Source organism: Camarhynchus parvulus, chromosome 23 (assembly GCF_901933205.1).
Source record: "Camarhynchus parvulus chromosome 23, STF_HiC, whole genome shotgun sequence".
NCBI classification, from domain to species: Eukaryota; Metazoa; Chordata; class Aves; order Passeriformes; family Thraupidae; genus Camarhynchus; species Camarhynchus parvulus.
Genome location: NC_044593.1, coordinates 6,619,224 through 6,637,995, shown reverse-complemented (window position 1 = coordinate 6,637,995; position 18,772 = coordinate 6,619,224). Strand labels below are relative to the sequence as shown.

At 53.2% G+C, this 18,772-nt stretch overlaps 1 protein-coding gene across 2 annotated transcripts in view; it reads left to right on the top strand.

Annotated features, from left to right (window-relative positions):
• The window catches only part of PTPRU (protein tyrosine phosphatase receptor type U), a 57,106-nt gene extending 42,818 nt beyond the window's left edge, over positions 1-14,288 (top strand). For both annotated transcript variants that reach the window (XM_030964580.1, XM_030964579.1), the window contains exons 23-30: positions 644-779; positions 872-1,021; positions 1,126-1,299; positions 3,709-3,849; positions 5,457-5,582; positions 7,938-8,095; positions 9,169-9,304; positions 11,513-14,288. In XM_030964580.1, the coding sequence (XP_030820440.1) occupies positions 644-779; positions 872-1,021; positions 1,126-1,299; positions 3,709-3,849; positions 5,457-5,582; positions 7,938-8,095; positions 9,169-9,304; positions 11,513-11,575 (1,084 nt within the window). In that variant the 3' untranslated portion in view covers positions 11,576-14,288. The remainder of the gene's footprint in view (positions 1-643; positions 780-871; positions 1,022-1,125; positions 1,300-3,708; positions 3,850-5,456; positions 5,583-7,937; positions 8,096-9,168; positions 9,305-11,512) is intronic.
• The last annotated feature ends 4,484 nt before the right edge of the window (positions 14,289-18,772 follow it).

The following is an 18,772-nucleotide window of genomic DNA, read 5'->3' as shown; positions in this document are numbered from 1 at the left end:
ACAAGTGATTCATCAGCCCCAGAAATTAGTATTTCACTGGAAAAGAGTCTGTAGGAAAGGAACAGGGGGGTGGCTCCGTTCCTACACATCACTGGGGGGGTGTGTCAGGACACAGTATGTCTTTGACTGTGACTCCAGCCATGCCAGGGCCTGGGATGTCACCACTGCTCTGGGTACCCTGCTGGGCTTAGCCTTTCCCTGAGGGTCTCACCTGGTGCATCCAGACCTGCTCATGCCAGGGGAGCCTCCCTGCTTCTCCCAGGGCTCAGAGCTGAGCCCTCCTTGGTGCTTTTGGGCTGCGATTCCAGGGGACTGTTGGCAATTAGATGGTTTAGTTGTTGGTTTTGTTGCAAAAACCATGTGTTCTGCTGCCTTAAATTAAAAATGAGCTTCAGACATGGGTACCCACCTGACCTTCATGTACTCTTGGGGCTGCAGCAGGGGTGTTTGGGCAGGTTTAAGGCTAAACCAGGCTCTGGAGGTGTGTGAAGTCCTGGCTGCTCTGCAGGGTTGGTGGGTACAGGATCTGTGTGTTGAGCCCTCGCCCACAGAGGCCTTGCTCAGTGCCCAGCAGCCTTTTGGGCTGTGTGAGGATGCTAGCACAGACTGGGAATGTGTTTGCTGTTTCTCCCTCCATCCCCAGTGCTGGCACGGGGAGGACTGGCTGTTACATCGTGCTGGATGTGATGTTGGATATGGCCGAGTGCGAGGGTGTCGTGGACATCTACAACTGTGTGAAGACCCTCTGCTCACGGAGGATCAACATGATCCAGACAGAGGTGAGTGGCCCTCAGGGACAGCTGGGGACACCTGGGGCTGCTGTCACCAGCTGGCTCTGGAGGCTCAGCCCTGTCCCCTCTCCTCCCCAAAGGAGCAGTACATCTTCATCCATGATGCCATCCTGGAGGCCTGTCTGTGTGGGGAGACCAGCATCCCTGCCAGCGAGTTCAAGCCCACCTACAAGGAGATGGTGAGGATAGAGCCGCAGAGCAACTCCTCGCAGCTGCGGGAGGAGTTCCAGGTGAGTGTCCCATAGCCTCTGCAACTCCCCCTTGTCCTCACCCTCCCGGTGCCCAGCCCTGCTGGGACGAGGCAGGGCTTTGAGGAGGACCTGTGTACCCGCAGACCCTGAACTCGGTGACGCCACACCTGGATGTGGAGGAGTGCAGCATCGCGCTGCTGCCCCGCAACCGGGAGCGCAACCGCAGCATGGACGTGCTGCCACCCGACCGATGCCTTCCCTTCCTCATCTCCGTGGATGGAGACAGCAACAACTACATCAACGCGGCCTTAACTGATGTGAGTGTTCCCTGGGGAGGGAAGGGGCTGCTTCCTGTGGGCTCAAGCAACTTTTCATGGCAGAACTTCGTTTGGTTTGGATTTATGGCCTCATTTTGCACATGGGCAGGAAGGCTCATGGCAGCTGTGTGCAGGGAGGGAAGGGCTGGGATGGTGTAACGGGGTCCTGCACCCCTTCTTTTGTGTAGCAGCACCCTGCAAGAGCTTTTCTCCTGCTCTTATGAGCCAGGCACAGAGGGACTTCAGGATTTTGCAGTGACAGTGGAGCAGGGGAGGAAGAGGAAGCTTTTGGGGGGTTGGTGGCATTAAGCCCCCATGTGCTGCCAGCTCCCCCCGTGATCCTCCTGCCCCTTCTGATGCAACTTCGGGGGCTCTGAAGTGCTCCCAGAGCCACCATGCATCCCACTGATGCAGTCAGAAAGGACCCCGTGGTGACAAAGCTATCTTCTAGTGGCTGATGATCACAGAGCAGAGCAGAGGATGCTGCAGGCTCCAAGCCCTCACTGAGGGATGGTCATTCATCACCAGCCCCACCTCCCTTTCCTTGAAATGCTTTGCATGGGCAGCACAGAGCCCCCCACACCTCAGGCATCTTCCCCAGACCCTCTGGTCACAGCTGAGCACTGGCACCAAGCTGAGCCTTATGTTTTCCATGCTGTGGGTGATTTATCCTGTTGGATCTCTGTGCAGATCCCATCTCCCTGATTCCTTCTCCCACAGCAAAAGCAGTTTGTAAAGCAGAGTGAGCTGCTGGTGGTGGGGAGTGGCTCTCATGGTGCTGCAGTGGGATGGGAGTTTTGTTTCCAGCTTGCTTGCTGTTTGCATATCCATTTTATCTTTATGCATCACTGAGCCTCCCTTAATCTCTGCTAAAGGGTCAGTGAATGAAGTATTTTTTATAGACAGACAAAGCCCTTTGGATGAAATTCTTGCTGAAGGGATAAAACCTATTTCCCTCTTCGGGGAAAAAAAAATCTCATTCTCTTTAAGTGCCAAAGTGGTTTGCTCAGTCAGTCTGTCCATCTGTCAGATCAGCTTGGCCTGTGCCACCCATCAGTGGTGCTGGTGCCAGTGGAGCCATGCCCTGCTCCACACCCTGCTGTCACTTACACCTGTGCCAAGAGGAGGATGCCAAGGCAAGCCTGGGCAACACATGGTGAAATCTCTTTCCCCCTGATGCTCTCATGCCCCTCCTTGAAGATGGAAAGCTCTTGCTGAGTGCTGGGTCTCACTGCTGCCCATGGACAGGGCCATGGGAATGGTTCAATAAGGTCATTTCTGTGAGCTCAGTCAGGAGGTCCCGCAGCAGGCAGAGCACCCCCATTAGCAGAGAGCTGTGCTGATTCTGTGTCTGAAGAGGCTTGAGCCAAACTGTGTTAAGTGTACCTGATGCAGTGTTGAGCTCAGCTGTCCCTTGGCAAACCAGCAGCAGGATGACCAAGGGGATGTATCTTGTTCAAAGCACAAACCAGATATACAGTAATTTCCTTCCCTCCCACTTCCTTCTTGCAATCTCTAGCATTGTTGCAGGGAGCCCCCAGCGCAGGAATAACGTGCATTGACTTTATGATTTCAGAAGGCTGAACAAATACTTTATTAAGCTATATTATACTATACTACAGTACTAAAAGAAAAACCCGTGACCCTTTCAGACAGTCATGACACAGCTTTGGCCTAATTCAATCTAAATCACCATCAATTCAATCAATCTAAAACACCCATCACTAGTGTCCAATTAAGAAATCCCTCTTCAGTAAACAGTCTCCATAACACCTTCCACACGTGCCAAACAACAGGTGCAACAAATAGAGATAAGAATTGTTTTGCTCTTTCTTTGAGCTTTCTTACTGCCTTCCCCAGGATTCTTCCTGGGAAAGTTTTCCTGCTGCTCTCTGTGAAGAGAGCTGCAGCCACACTCTAGGATCTTTTTTTGGGGGGTTTTCTTCCTCCCCACAAAAAAAAAAAAAAAAAAGAGCCCAGGTCAGTGGTTGTCTCTGCTGCTCTCACTGCCTGGTGGTGGGGTGCTGTGGGTGGGGGTGATGCTGTGGGTGATACTTCCAGTCAGGGCCAGGTACAGAGCTGGGATCTGGGGTCTTCTGGGAGCCATGGCTACTGCTTTTTCTTTGCTCAAAGGTGGCATCTTTTCCCTAGTTATTTATGCAAAATACTCTTTCCTGTGAAAGCAAAATGTGTGTGTTTTCATCCTGACCAAGGGCAGGGATCACTTGGATGTCCCCATCACCAGGGCATGGGGGAACTGAGGCTGTGCCAGGGAGACCAGCTCTGCTCAGGCATGGAGAAGAGGGTTTTGGTCCCACTCATCTGTTGCACTGATTCTTTGGGGTGTGACAGCAGTGGCTCCAGTGTCACCACCGTGTCCTTACTGGTGCTTGTCTTTCCTCTCCACAGAGCTACACCAAGAGCGCTGCCTTCATTGTCACCCTGCACCCGCTGCAGAACACCACCACCGACTTCTGGCGGCTGGTGTACGACTATGGCTGCACCTCCATCGTCATGCTCAACCAGCTCAACCAGTCCAACTCCGCCTGGGTGAGTGCTGCTGCCCTGCAACTCACCATGGGTGGCTTTGTCCTGCTCCGTCCCCATTGCCCTGACAGCGCTGCAGCCCCTTGCCTTGCTCACTCAGAAATTTCTCCTCTGCAAGGGGACACAGGCCTGTATGCAGCACTCAGGATTTGTTCCCTTTAAGCACAGGGCTGGCCAATTGGAGCCAAAGAGGTGTTGAGCAGCAGCCCAGCCTGGGTGCATGGTGTTGGTGTTGCACTAACATTGTGTTGGCATAGGGTTGGCTTTGAGTTGGTGTTGCATTGATGGTGGTGTTGCGTTGGTGTTGAGAGTTGGCATTGGCTTGGAGTTAGCGTTAGCATTAAATTGGCATTGGCGTTCTGTTGGTGTTGATGTTGCATTGGTGTTGATGTTGCATTGGTAATGGTGTTGCATTGGTGTTGTGTTGGTGTTGATGTTGCCTTGGCTTTGAGTTGGTGTTGGCATTCCATTGGTGTTGACATTGCTCCAACAGGTCCATGATCCCCGAGCTGAAGGCAGCTCTGCAGGTGGGGTCTCACCTGAGCAGGGCAGAGGGACAGAATCCCTTCCCTTCCCTCTGCCATTTTTCCTCATTACTCAGCCCTACCTCTTTCTCACTGTCTGTTCTTCAGGGGTGTCTGGGTTACAATATTTAGCTGGATCATAAATGTTTACTGGTATAAGACCAACAGGTAATAAATCAACCTTTCCAGCAGGCAGCTCTGAAAGGTGACTTTGAGGGTACAGCCCTCACTTGAACTACGCCTTGCCAAGGGAAGTTTTAATATCCAAATTATAGTTCTGAGTCTGGAAGGCTCAGAGATCTCAGAGATTTATAGCCCCTATTAATAACCAATTATTCCTGAGACACGTTTGCCTTGCAGTTGGGCCCAGGCGGTGACTGACCTGCATTGCTAAATGCCCTGTGAAAGTGTGGTGACAAACATCATATATTTTGTGTCGGTGCTGGTTTCCCAGCTGTCACACTGTGAAAACAATCTCACCCATGCTCCAGGGACTGAGCCATCCATCAGTACCATGATGGACACGGGGAGGGGGAGTTGCTTCCCAGGGATGCAGGCTGGGATTGCTGTGGCTTGGTGGGATGTCCTGGCCATGGGATGAGGAGCACTGACATCCCACGTTGCTGTCACTGCTGGTGGCAGAGTGGCTCCTAAAACCAGCAGGGCTGGAGAGCCAGCTGGGAGCAGCCCAGCCCTGCTCTGTTGTTGTGCAGGCTCGGGTCTGTGCTGGAACTGGGACACAGCCCATCCTGCATCCTCCTGGAACAGCAGTGTCCATTCCAGGCAGTGTCAGCTGTTGTGTCTGTGCAGCGTGAGGAGGCTGTGTGGGTGCTGGGCGTGGACCTGACCTTTCATGTCTGATCCCTCAATAAGCTGGGAGATCCTCCAGCCATTGATGTTCTGAGTGAGGAATGGCATTGTGGTCCAGCACTCCACCCTGGGGCCACCATCCCGCCCTGGGGCCACCCCGTGCCAGCAGCCCCCAGGGTCCAGCACCAGCCGCTCCCTTCACTGGCATCTCCTGCTGCCCTTGCCTGGGTCCCAGCCCACATTTCCAGGCACAATGAGCTGTGCTTCTCTCCACAGCCCTGCCTGCAGTACTGGCCTGAGCCGGGGCTGCAGCACTACGGCCCCATGGAGGTGGAATACATCTCGGGAGTGGCGGATGAGGACATCGTGTCCCGGCTCTTCCGAGTGCAGAACATCACACGGGTGAGCTGCTTTATATGAATTACAGAATCCCAAGATGCTTTGGGTTGGAAGGGAACTTGAAAACCATGTTGTTCCTACCATGGGCAGAGACACCTTCCACTATCCCAGGTTGCTCCAAGCCCCATCCAATCTGGCCTTGGACACTTCCAGGGATCCAGTGGCAGCCACAGCTTCTCTGGGCAACCCCTGCCAGGGCTTGACAACTCTTTTGGTGGAGAAACTTTTTCCTAATACCCCATCTAAACTACCCATGATGCAACTTGAGGCTGTTTTCTCTTTTTTAATCACTTGTTACCTTGGAGAAGAGGCTGACCCCACCTGTCTTCAACATTTCAGGGAGTTGTTGAGAGCAGTAGGATCTTTCCTGACTGCTGGGGTCTCTCAGCTCCTGCAGAGGAGACAGCCCCAGCTCCCCTCCTGCCAGAGAGGAACTTGTAAAATTGCCATTGCTCCATCCAACCTTTCTGAAGTTCACAGCTCCTTGAAAGGTGTTAGAAAACTGCTGGAAGACCTTTCTCCTCCTGCCTGAAGCTCCATCTCTGCCCTGCCACACACGTAGCACAGGATGGACACTCCCCACGTGGGCACGGCAGTTCCCGTGGTATCAGCAGAGCCCTTTCCCTGCAGGATGAGAAGATCCACACAGATTTTTACCCTTTGTCAGTGTTGCATGGCTGGTTAAGCTTGCCTTGAAAGATGAGAAATGCAGGGCAGCAGGGAAAGGATGCAGAGCTGTACACAGAAAGAAGCAGCTGATTTCCCTATAAATGCCAGCTGGGAGGAGATGGCATCCCTGATGTCTTTAAACTCCTAATGGTTGCCAAGAGGCTGAGGCCAGTGCCCCAGTGAAGGTCACTGGGCAGATGGGAATTAGGGAGCTTGAAGGGAATGTGTGGCTTGGCTGATGGCCCGGCTGGGAAGGTGCTTCGGCAGGGTGGCTGGGGCCAGAGGAGATAAATCCTGATTATCTGAACTCTTAACACAAAGAGGGTTTTGGTTCACGCTCCCCGAGGGACCATCTGGCATTTCCTGGGTGTCAGCACAAAATCCTACACCAAATATGCTCAGCTCTCAGGTGGTAGGATATACTCCGGGCTAAATTAAAATGCAGTGTGATGGAAATCTCTGGATCGACAAGGAGATTCCTCCAGGGAGCAGATTGCTGGAACAGGGCTGGGAAATGCATGGAGCCACTTTGTGCCAAGCCTTGCTGGAATGGAGATGGGCATTGGGGGTGGCACAAGTGCTCCAGAGCTTTTACCTCACTTCAAAGCAGATCCCAAAAATTTCCTTTCCAGGCTGTCAAAGGAGTTTTCTTCTGTTTCAACTCCATTTATTTGTTTCCTCTTCCTCCTCTGCTTTCCTGGCTTCCAGCTGGAAGCAAAAACTGGAGCTTAGGGTGGTCAGGCCATCACAGGCACATCACCAGCTCACATCAGAGCTCCCAGAAAGGTTCAGGAAAGCTCCCAAAAAGGTTCAGAAAAGCCCCTTTTTGAAATGTGGAGGTTAGAGTGGGCACCAAATGCCCCCAGGTGTCTCTCAGTCCCCAGGAATAGCAACTCCCCCACAGGAACACCTGATCCTGCTGGTGGAGAAGGTCTGGTGCTCATCCCACTCAGCAGGCACCTGAAACTGCATGGATGGAGCCCTCCAGAGCTGAGTGTCCCCATCTGTGCCTGACACCCCATCTGGCCCTGACTCCCCCTTTTTCCTCCACGTACTCCCCACACATGAGCTGTGAGCCCCGGGTTGTGTTTGGTGGGGTGACCATGGTCTCATCCCATCCTGTACTCGGGATGCTCCGAGTGCTCCTGAGCAGGAGTCCCACATCTGCCCAGTTAGAGCCTGCTGAGCTCTGTGGATGTAATCCTCCTCCTGGATCCAGCTAACCAGATTAGCTTTCCAAACTAACCAGATTACCAGGTATTAAGCTCCCGCCTCCGTGGCAGCCTCTCAGCAGCCTCCTGGTTTACAGCGAGCACAACAGAACCACATCCCATGGATCTTGGGCATGCAAAGAGGAAGGTGTGATGGAGAAGCCTCGGGGAGGCTCAGGGGCCTGGGAGCAGGTTTTGGGAGATACAGAGAGAGCCCAAGATGCTGTGAGGTCGAATAAGCCATGACAATGGAGTTCTTCTGAGTGGGATGGGGTGGTGGAATGAGTGTGAGCTGGCGGTCAGGGCTGAACAATCTGTGTTAAAGCAGCAGAAAAGGGTTTTCCTCTCTGCCTCTACTGTCCATGTGTGGCAAACCCCTCCTTCCCTCCATCAAACATCTCCTGCCCTCTGTCAGATCTCCAGTGAAGGCAAATGAGGGTAGCCCATGGGTTCCAGCTGATGAGTTTTACTTTTCCAGTTGCAGGAGGGGCACCTGATGGTCCGGCATTTCCAGTACCTGCGCTGGTCAGCCTATCGAGACACCCCGGACTCCAAGAAGTCCTTCCTGCACCTCCTGGCCCAGGTGGAGAGGTGGCAGAAGGAAAGTGGTGATGGCAGGACTGTGGTGCACTGCTTGTGAGTGTCAGCTGGGGAGGGGAGCAGGCTCTGCCCAGGGAGACCAGCACTGCCTGGAGATCCTCACAAAGCCCTCACTGGGGTGACTTTGTCCCCAGATGGGGCTACCTCTGCCACAACATGTGTTTTGGGTCACCTCCTCCATGAGATGGATGCTCAGCAGGAGTGACACCAACCTGTCCTTTGTGCTGGTCCCCCACCCTTGGCAGAGGTCCCAGCCCTGTCCCCACATCCTCTGTGGGTAACAGGCTCTGAAGGGACGTGGCAGGAGCTGTGCCACTCCCACCACTTGCTGCTCATTGTGGGGGGGGGCAGAGAATCATGGAGTGATTTCCTGGGAAGGGACCTTAAAGCTCATCTTGTTCCAGTGGGAGGGACACCTCAGGTTGCTCCAAGCCCTGTCCACCCTTGTCCTCCCAGTGGGATTGGCTCATGAACACTGTGTGTGTTCCTCTCAGATGGGACCCAGCACCTTCACAGATGGGGAAAGACAGCAGTGAAGCCTTTAATCAAAGACTAATTACAGCCTTGTCCATCTTCGTTAGCTGAAGGATAATTTGAGACCATGCTTAATAAAGCTCTGGCATCGCGTTCTCTCTTCCTCTCCCATGTTCCCATTGCTGTCAGGCTTCAGGTGTGGTGGTGTGGGAACAGGGGTTCAGCCCAGGATTTGGGGAAGTTCCCAGTGCCCCGTGTGGATTGTGGGGCAGTTCCTCCAGGCAGCAGCACCACCGTGTCACCTGCCCAGGGTCACCCTGTGCAGGGCAGGAGGGACACGGCAGCTTCCCCAAGGAGCTGATCCATGGCAGGGCTGGGACCTGAGCCCAAATGTCCAAGATCCAGCCTTGGTAATCCAAAAGGATGTTTTCATGCTCTTGTGAGGGTTGGAGGGCAGGATTGCAGGCATCATTGTCCTGCCACACCATGGGGCAGGTTCAGGTCCCCTGGTACAGGTACAAGCCCCTGCTCTGGGACATCCCTTGGGATGCAGGGTCAGATAGAGAAAGGGAGACTTGGAAGGAGCAGGAAGGTCACCTGATTCTCACCCCTGACATGTGTGTTTGTCCCACCAGGAACGGAGGTGGCCGGAGTGGCACCTTCTGTGCCTCCACCATGATCCTGGAGATGATCAAGTGTCACAACATGGCAGATGTTTTCTTTGCTGCCAAGACCCTCCGCAACTACAAACCAAATATGGTGGAGACCTTGGTAAGCACCAGACCCTCCCTGTCCACCCTGGCTTCTGGTCTTGGCACAGAGGAGAGGTGCTGGGGATGCTCACCTCCCAAAACGCTGCCTTTTCCACCCCAAATCCTGATCAGCAGCATGGGCATCCTCATGGCAGCACTGTGCTGGGGTGGGCTGGGAAGTGAGGCAGCTCCTCAAAGCAGCCTTGGGCTCGTCCTCATCCTGCTGTGCCAGCACAGCCTTGGAGTTGGTGCTGGGATTGTTGGAAATCCTCCTCAGGAGCTGTTAGGAAGTGTCACATTAACCCACAGGATGTAACTGTGGTTCTTTGGAAGGTTTGTGGCATTGGGAGCAGCGCTGGTATGGAGTGAGAGAAATTCCTGTCAGAAATATGAAAGGGAATGAGCAGCACTTGGAGTGAAATTAATGGGTGCACAAGCTGCTGGGAGCAGCAATGGAGTGATGTGTCCTGAGGAGGAGGCTGGAGCTGGCAGCGGGTCAGGGCAAAAAGCCCCTGCCCTAATTCAGGCCCATGATGATGGAACAGAGGAGGGAGCGGGCACTTGTCTGTCCCTGTGGTGAAGGGATCCAGGTGCCTCATGATGTTTTAAAAGCAAGTCAGCTGGAAATGTTTACCCTGTTTAGATTATAAAATCCCTAAGTTGCAAAATGAAATGGTTTTGAGGAGGGGATGTGATTTGCATTAGGAATTAAAAGCAGAGGAGAAGGAGAGGGAGGGGTGAGGGGAGCAGGGGGAGGGATGCAGATAATGGAAAGATGATGTGACAAGCATGAAGCCACCAGACCCATTGGGCTAAATTGCAAGGGTATTAAAAAAAGGTAACATTTCCCATCAGGACACAAGCCTCCTCCCGCCTCAAATGAACCTGAACTGGCTATTCTGGGAATCTCAATCTCCCAGAGTCACCGGGAGGCCAGATCCATGCCTGGTGTAAGGAGCTCAGCCCAGCAGAGAGCACTTCCTGCTGCCTGCACCCCTTCCCTCTGTATTTGCCCTGGGGGTTATTTTTACATGATGATAAGTGGAAACAATCCCTTTCCTTAATCCAAAAAGCATTATGTGCTTTTAATCTGGGCTGTTGCAGCCTCCTCGCTTTGAAGTCCCTCTCCCCCTCTGCCTGCTCCCACCTGAGATCCCACAGCCGCCCACCCGTGTGGGATAACAGGATTTTTGTGCCAGTGCTCAGGCTCCAATCCCCATCCTGCAGCCAGGATCTGGGGAGAGGAGCTCTGTCCTCTCCCTACCTGCTGTTACACCCAGAGCGCTCCCACCTGATGTCCCAGTGCCTGTAGCAGCACCAAAATCCTGATTTGTTTGGGGTTTTGCTCTCTGGGATGTGCACTGCCACGGTCAGAGCTCTCCTGAGGATTTTGTGCTGTCAGCTGTACGAGGGTGGGAGAGCATGGGAACAGGTCATGGAAAGGAGGACAGGGATGGATGAGCCTGCCCTCACAAGCCCCAGTTCAGGGATTTTTGTTACAAAACCAGGAGTCAGCCACTCTGGGCTTTCCCTTTGTGCAGCTGACGGGGAGTGAAGGGTGGGAGGATGCTGACACCATCCTTGGATGTCTCACGAAAAGATGGGAGAAGGAGCCCGGTCCTGCTGGGCAAGAGAATTTATGATAAAGGAATGTCCTTGCAGCCAGGGCAGGGTATCTCCATCCACTCCAACCATGGATAATTGCCTGGGTGCTCTCCCCTTTTCGAGCCTCTGCTGAACTCAGAAACAAAAATTCCTTGATTTCCTACCTAAGGTTTTGTTGTGGACACCTCTGACCCCAGACTCCATTGTTTCCATGTCTCTTCCATCGTTTGATTGACACATGTCAGTCACTGAGGTGATTAAGTTGCTGAGCCCCCAGTGCTGATTGTACCTGGGGTGGTGAATAAAGGTATTTTCACAATAAGGGGATATTGCAGTCCTGGTTCCTCCCTTGGGGCAGGTGACGGTGCTGTGTGTCCCCAAAATGCTGGATTTTAGTGTGTCTGGAGCTATTGGATCTAGGGCACCATGCCCCTGCCCAGCTGTGGGTGTTGTTTGCCAAGAGTGGAGTTTTTCCTGGCTGTGGCCTCAGCAGAACTGTCAGGGGGCCCCAAGAGGCTGGCAGGTGTTTCCTTAGGGCTGTTGACATGTGTTTCTCCGTTCTCACAACTTTGGGAAACAGCTCCCTCTGGATGGTAACACCCTCTCTTCTCTCTCTGAACAGGAGCAGTACCATTTCTGCTACGACATAGCACTGGAATACCTGGAGTCCCTGGAGACCAGATAGCACCTGGCCACGAGAGGGGCACAAGGGCTCGTGCAGGGCCGTGCCAGCCACGCTTCGCAGCTGGGCACTGTGTCCCTGCTCGGGGTGGGCAGGGAAACAGCAAAGGACCCACCAGGAAACTTGGGATCCAGGAAACAAAAGGACACGGAGATGTGTTGGCCACTCTCCACCTTCATCCTCCGCTCTCCATCTTCCCTCCCTGCCCTGGGCGTGTCCCAGTGGGTGGATCCCACAGCTCAGCCGGTTCCTTGGAATCACAGCCTGGGGTTGGTGCTGCTGGGTCTCTGCAGCTGCCGGAGAGGAGGCCAGGGAGGGGAGGAAGAGGAGGCCACGAGGAGCTGAGGCTGTTTCCCGTCAGAGAAGGATGGACACTGGGAGATGTTGCTCTTTTATGTGTAGAATTGAAGCTGCTCCTCGCGGAGCCCGGAGGCTGCCGGGGGTTTTCCCTCAATGGGGCTCACTCTGAGCCAGAGCAAAGGCCCCCCAGGAGCTCCTGAGTTTCTGCCCCTTGGCACCATGAGTTTTGATCCTCTTTTAGTTCTGTGAGTCCTGACCCTTTGTGCATCCAGCCCTGAATGGACAGGGATGAGGGATGAGGGGCACTGGCCATGCAATGTCCCTCTGCAGGGACTGACGTGGACCCTCCCGGTGCTTTTGCAAAGTGTTGGAGGGGATGGTTCCCCAGCATCTCCACACCTTCTCCTCCATCTGTAGCAGTGAGTTCTTCCTGATGTCCCACTGGCCCATTGGTCTGTTTTTAACCCTGCCTTTGTGCATCACTGCATTTGAAGCAAAATCCTCAAAATTCGGATCCATCCCAAATACATCCTGGATGCCACCCCTGGGCAGTTGCTGGGCCTGGTGGGGCAGGAGGATCGATTTTGGGGTGGTGTTGGCTTGGGCTGAGCTGTGCCAAAGCCATGGCCCTGTGTTGGGGCTGGACGGGGGAAGGTCCCCACACTCCTGTGCCACCGGGGCTGGTGGCTGAAGGTACCTGAGGTGTTTTAGCTCCATCCTGCTGCAGGCGGGTGTGAAATGGCACTTTTTCCATCTGATGTTGTGGTAATTCCAGAGATTCTGCCCTCAGCCTGGTTGTAATAAAATGAATGGCCCTGGGAAGGTGCATCCGGAGGGATTCAGGTCTGGGAACTGAGGGGAGGTTGGTTGTGTCCTGAGGGCCAGGCTGAACCCTTCACCATCACTTTTGGGGGGGATGGAGAGCAAGGTGAGAAACTTCTCCAGATGCTGGAGGTTTCATGTGGGCAGCCCTGTCCTTCATCCATCTGCCCCCTTCACCGCCCATCTGTGTTCCCCCCCATCCTCCCGCCATGCCTCCCCAGGGCAGGGGCAGCTTCCCTGCCCTGCCTGCCTGGGGCTGCCAAGCATTGCCCAGGGAATTCTCCCCAGGGAATCATGAAGGCTGCACAGCTGAAATGGCTGGAGGAGCAAACCCAGGAGATGTTTCCATCCACCTTCCAAGGGTGAAAGAGAGCGGGAAGAGCCATCCCTGCCCTCTCTGCCCTTGGACAATGTGCCACTGCTGTGGTGATGGGGATTTCAGCACCATCCCAGACCCTTGGTTCTGCCACCTCCTCCCTGAGGAATTCACAGTCTGACAATAATTTATTCCAAGGGCTATATGACATCATTCCTTCCTTCTTTCCATCCCTGCTGTCTCATCTGCAGTGTGCCCATTCTGTCTTGTCACCAAAGATCTTTTTTACCCCCAAATGGTCCAGTAACACCAGTACCTGACTACACCAGTACCCACACTGGGATAAATTTGTGTCCTTTTCCCAGTCCCCATCTCTCCATAGACCTGCCTGTGCTGTCCTAGGGAAGGTGCTGCATGCCGTGTGCAGAAATTGTTTGGTTTTGTATGAAAATGGCTGAGCTGAGCCTCCAAAATCCCTGGGAATGGGATGGGATGGGATGGGATGGGATGTTCTGGGGGCTGTCCAGCCCTGGAGCTGGAGGGATGCTGCTGCCTGGGCCACCCACATCCTGCCTGTGGTCCAGAGGGAGGGAGCATCCCACAGGGCTCTGCAGGTAAAGTAGTTCCAGAAAGAGAAAAAGGAGGAGGGGTGAAACCCCACTTAGTCCTGCAGAGACAACAGAGACTGCAGGAGTTGTATATATGTTTTAAAATCAAGAGTTTTTCCTTTTTATTTTATTTTGATACCTCCTTGCTGGGTGTCTTTGGGTTTTTAGGGCATCTCTGGTGAAGGGCAGATTTTGAAATCCAAGTGCTATAAAACCCAGCCCATCTCCAACTCCTACTGACATGCTCCTCTGACATGAGGCAAGGACATCTTGTACATAGAAATCTATATATAGAAATCTATATATAAAAATATAAATACTGTTCTTAAGATGGATAATGTTTATTGGTATTACAGATTGGAGTGGTGCTTTTTTTTTAAATAAAAACAAAAAAAAAAAAAAAAAAAAAAAAATTAAAACTCAAGAAAAACACCAAATTGGAACAATTTTGTCTATATGCAGTCAAAGTGATCCTAAAAGCTGGCAGCATCTCAGAGCTGGTGCCAAAGGGACTTGGGACCATGAGGCAGCTCCACCATGGATGAGGATGGAGCATTGGGACCGAGGGAGGGATGTGTCTGATGTGGATTGTACCACATACATCCAGCTGTTGTTAATGTTTTTTTATTATTTTGTTATTATATTATTTTTGGCTTTCTTTCCTTTTAAGAAAATTAGTTGCATAAATAAATGTTCCAAATTTGTGATGGTCTCTGGAGTTCTTTCCTGGCTCTGAGCTGGGAGCTGTGATGTGGGGAGCCCTGAGAAGCAGAAAAAGCCTCTCTCTCAGCCCTATCTTTTAAAGGGTATTTTTGGGAATAGGTTTGCAGGGTCAGGTTCCTACAGAGCCCCCATGGCACAGAGGAGATGGGGTTGCCTTGTGCTTCCAGAGCTTTGCTGTTGGTGCCCTCCTGGAGATCTCGGACTGGGCAGGGGTCTCCAGCCACCCTGGCTGCCCACAGCTCCTGCTGGAAGAGATGGTGTGGAGGAAAAAGAGCACCAGAGCATTTCCCAGATGGAAAATGAAATCCTATTGTAAGAAGAGCCTTCAGGAAAAGTTCCTGCATTGTCTTCAGTGATTTATTTATTACGAAGCAGCCTTCAGTTAAATGTGTTGTGATATGAAACACTTCCAGTAACACTTGAGTCTTAATTTAATGGAGACCAAGGAAAAAAATCTAATCGACTTGTCAGGATTGTTTTTCATCTTTAATTAAGGCTCGTGAAGGAAGCAGTAATTACACTTTACTGATAAATAATAAAAATGGGGATCATGCAAATTAAAACCAAGTCCTGCCCTTGGGAAGGGCTCTGGGTGTGTGGGTCCAGCCCTGGCAGGGTGTCCCTGGGGCTCAGCTCTGTGTCCCCAGGGCTGTCCTGGAGGGCAGGGTGGGCTCAGCCTGGTCTGAAGAGAGAGACAGCAGCTGCTTCCCAGCAGGAACCGAGAATTGTGGCTGGTTAAGGTAAAAATGGGAGCAGTTCTGTGGGGACAAGGGTGGTGGCCACTGGGTTTGGTGGTTTTCTGTGGCCTGAGGAGCTCAGGGCCGTGGGTGGCATCAGTGTCCTTCCTTACTTCATTCCTGCATCTTTTGGAAGAGGCATGGACAGCCCAGAGAGCCAACAGGGCCCCAGAGCCAGGACAGGAGCAGAAGTTCAGGTGCTCATCCTGTGGAGATGTCCTTCTGTCCCACCTCGGATTCATCAGTGTCCTGGTGAGTGACCTATTGTGGGTAGCTGGGGATGGGATGGGATGGGATGGGATGGGATGGGATGGGATGGGACCTCTGTCCCTGTTTTGCAGAGCCAGGAGAGCTTGGCATGGGCATGGCTTGAGGCACTTTGGTCCTGCTGCTGCTCTGCCAGGCCTGGATGGATCAGAGCTACTCAAAGGGAGCACTTTGCATGTCAATAACCAATCCAAATACATGTCCAGTGCTCAACTCTTGGCTCTTGGCAATTGCTTGCCAGCTCAATGCCTCCTTTGTGCTGTTATCTGCAGCACACATGCCTGGTAGAGCTGGTAATAATTTCCCTAAGCCAATGTCATGGTATTGTTGGAGGTGACCTGGATATTCTCATTCCATCCACAGGCTCTTTCCCTAATGCTGGCTGACAGACAGCACTGGAAGTGTTGGGGAGCTCAGCTCCAGCCCAGGGGATGTCCAGCAGTTGCCACAGAGGTGGCAGGTGGGGATGCCTGTCCCATCCCTCTCCTCTCCCCAGAGGAGCTGGTGTTCCCAGAGGATGTTCAGCTTTGTCCTGAGTGCCCCCACCATGGTCATCCTGCCCCTGGAGAGCCCCAAAACCTCTGCAGGACATGGGGAATGTCGTCAGGAGCGTGCCCAGACCTCACCCACCCTGGTACAGAGGGCCAGGGCTGAGGCTGTCAGAGGAATGATGGGCAGGGATTCCTCTTCCTCTCTTCCTTCAGGAGAGGCCAGACCCTCCCCAGGATGGGGGTCCTGCCTGGAGCCCCCATCCCTGTCCCTCCAAGCAGCTCACGGCACTTCAGCCCTCTAAAGTTTGGGCTTGTTCCTTTTGATGTGGCATTTTGGAAGCTGCCTCGAGCCAAGGGGCAGGGCAGAGGCAGGGCTGAGGGAGGCTGTGTTACACCCTCCTGATTGACCTGGCAGATTAATTCATTAAAATGAAACCAAATTCAATTATTTCCATTTATCACCTGGGATGTCCCAGCAAGGCGAAGAGCTGCCATGGCTCAGGCTGGGCTCATCCTCACCCCAGCACCGACCCCTGTCCTGCAGAGCCCTGTGGGGCTGCCCACGCCTGCCTGGATGGAACGGGACAAACCCAGCCCAGCTGGGCCTGGGGCTGGAACGGGACAAACCCAGCCCAGCTGTCCCTGGGGCTGGAACAGGCCAGTCCCCCCTTGCTGGGTTTGTTTTTGGGGCACAGGCGTGGGCAGGGCTGGCTGGGGGGGATGACCCTGTTCCCATGGACAGCCTGGGGCTCTTCATCCACAGTGGGCACAGGGAGCAGAGGCTGCAGAGCCCCATGCAGGGATGTGCCCATCTCCCCTAGCCATGATCCCACGGCACAGAGACTTCCCACCTCTCCAATGCTCCAAGCCCTGTAGGAGAATTTGTTTAAGCAGCTTTAACTGGGCTGTAATCTCTATGCTGCTCATGTCACCTCTAAATGTTCCATCCAAAGGCTCAATGGGAAGAATTTGTATTTTGAAATAAATATTTCCTCACGGTGTGCAAAATATCTAATCATGTATTTATCCTTAAGTACTTCCAAAAGTCAACATAATTATTCCAGTCCCATTAAGTTTAATTTGCAGTAAATTATGCATTTAGCTTTAAGTTGAGGTTGTTGGTTAGAGTCAAGATAAAGCTCTTGCTATTTATAAAGCAGTATTTCAGCACGGATACAAAACACAAATGCTTGGACAAGAAAATCCTGCTCTGGAAGTTTGGGGAGAATTTCAAATAGGGAGGTTAACAAAAATATCTTTAGAGTGTCTAATCACAGATGTGTGAGCACACTCAGTCAACTAAAATGAACTCCAAACCAGCTCCTGGAGGGCTGGGCTGCCAAAACAATTTTCCTCTAGCTAAAAACTTTGATTTTTTTTTCAGAACATGGTTTGGAAAAACAAATTAATCATTTAACTTTCCTCTGCGTGTCATGTCTTCGAGGTCCACAGGACAGGGAAGCTGTTCCTGCTGGAAGAGGTGGAACAGCTTTAACCTGTGATTTTCCTGTGCTTGTAGGTGTCTCTGCAGATTAACAGCAGCAGGGAATTATCTCCCCCTTCCTGAGCAGCCTGGGGCCCTTGGGGTCCATAGGGGATCTCTGATGGACACGATGGGAGCTCAGTCAGCCCTTCCACGTCAATGGCTCTGCACCCAGGTCTCCATGTGCCAGACCCTCTGCATTTCAGGATCAATGGCCAAGCGATAATTTTTTTATGGTCCCAGGAGGTGAAGAAAGTGATGGGAGGACTTTCAGTCCCAGAGAAACTGGTGGAGCCAGTGGACTGAGAAATGCCCATTGGAGTTTCTTGGCATCTCTGACTCGCTGGTGGGGTGGAGGATGGTCCTTCAGGTAAGGCAAGAGTGGAGTTTGCCAGCAGTTCCTTGTGCACATTCTGGAGAAGATCTCTCAGTGCTGCACCTCTCCCTTCCTAAACCCAGCCTGACTTTATCTGAGCTGCAGTGCTTGGGCTGCTCCCCTGTGTGTGACATCCTAGGGAAGGGCTGAGGGCAGCCCCTGCGCTGGGCAGAGCATCTCCCAAGCACTCCCTGCCACCCTGGGGACGATGATGCTGTGTCCCCCTTCCCTTCCCTTCCCTTCCCTTCCCTTCCCTTCCCTTCCCTTCCCTTCCCTTCCCTTCCCTTCCCTTCCTTCCCTTCCCTTCCCTTCCTTCCCTTCCCTTCTCTTCCCTTCCCCTTCCTCCCTTCCCTTCCCTTCCCTTCCTTCCCTTCCCTTCCCTTCCCTTCCCTTCCCTTCCCTTCCCTTCCCTTCCCTTCCCTTCCCTTCCCTTCCCTTCCCTTCCCTTCCCTTCCCTGCCCTGCCCTTCCCTTCCCTGCCCTGCCCTGCCCTGCCCTGCCCTGCCCTGCCCTGCCCTGCTGGCTCTGGCAGAGCTCCTGGGCAGGGACAGTGCAGTGCCAGAGGCAGGGCTTGCTCAGGGCACCCTTGCTGCTGCTGCTGCTGCCCAAGCAGGGGGCTCAGCTGCGTGCTGGAGCTGCCAGAACTCTACAGAGGAGGCAGGGAGCCGGCTCTGGACGTGGCTGCCTGTCCCCCTGGTCACAGTGGCCGCAGTGGTGCCAGGTCAGAGCCGCTGTCCCCTGATGGCCCAGCACAGGAACAGCACAGGAACAGCTCGGGTGCTGCCGTTGGTCCAGCTCTCACCATTCCAGAAGGCATGGTGTTTCAAACAGCACAAAAATGGAATTTGGAGTAGCTCATCTCTCCCTGCTCCATGGGACGCTTGATGAAGTTTCAAGAGGGATTGGCTGACTCTGCATCTCCAGGATTTCCGTTTTTACAAAATCAGATTCATTAGAAATATCTGGTTGGTAAGTAGGTCCCATAGCCTGATTTTTGCCTCAGGATTTACACCAAGAAGTGTCTAGGTCAGGGCAGGGAGGCTGGATGGCTGTGGGAAGGGCTGGGATGGGGAAAGCT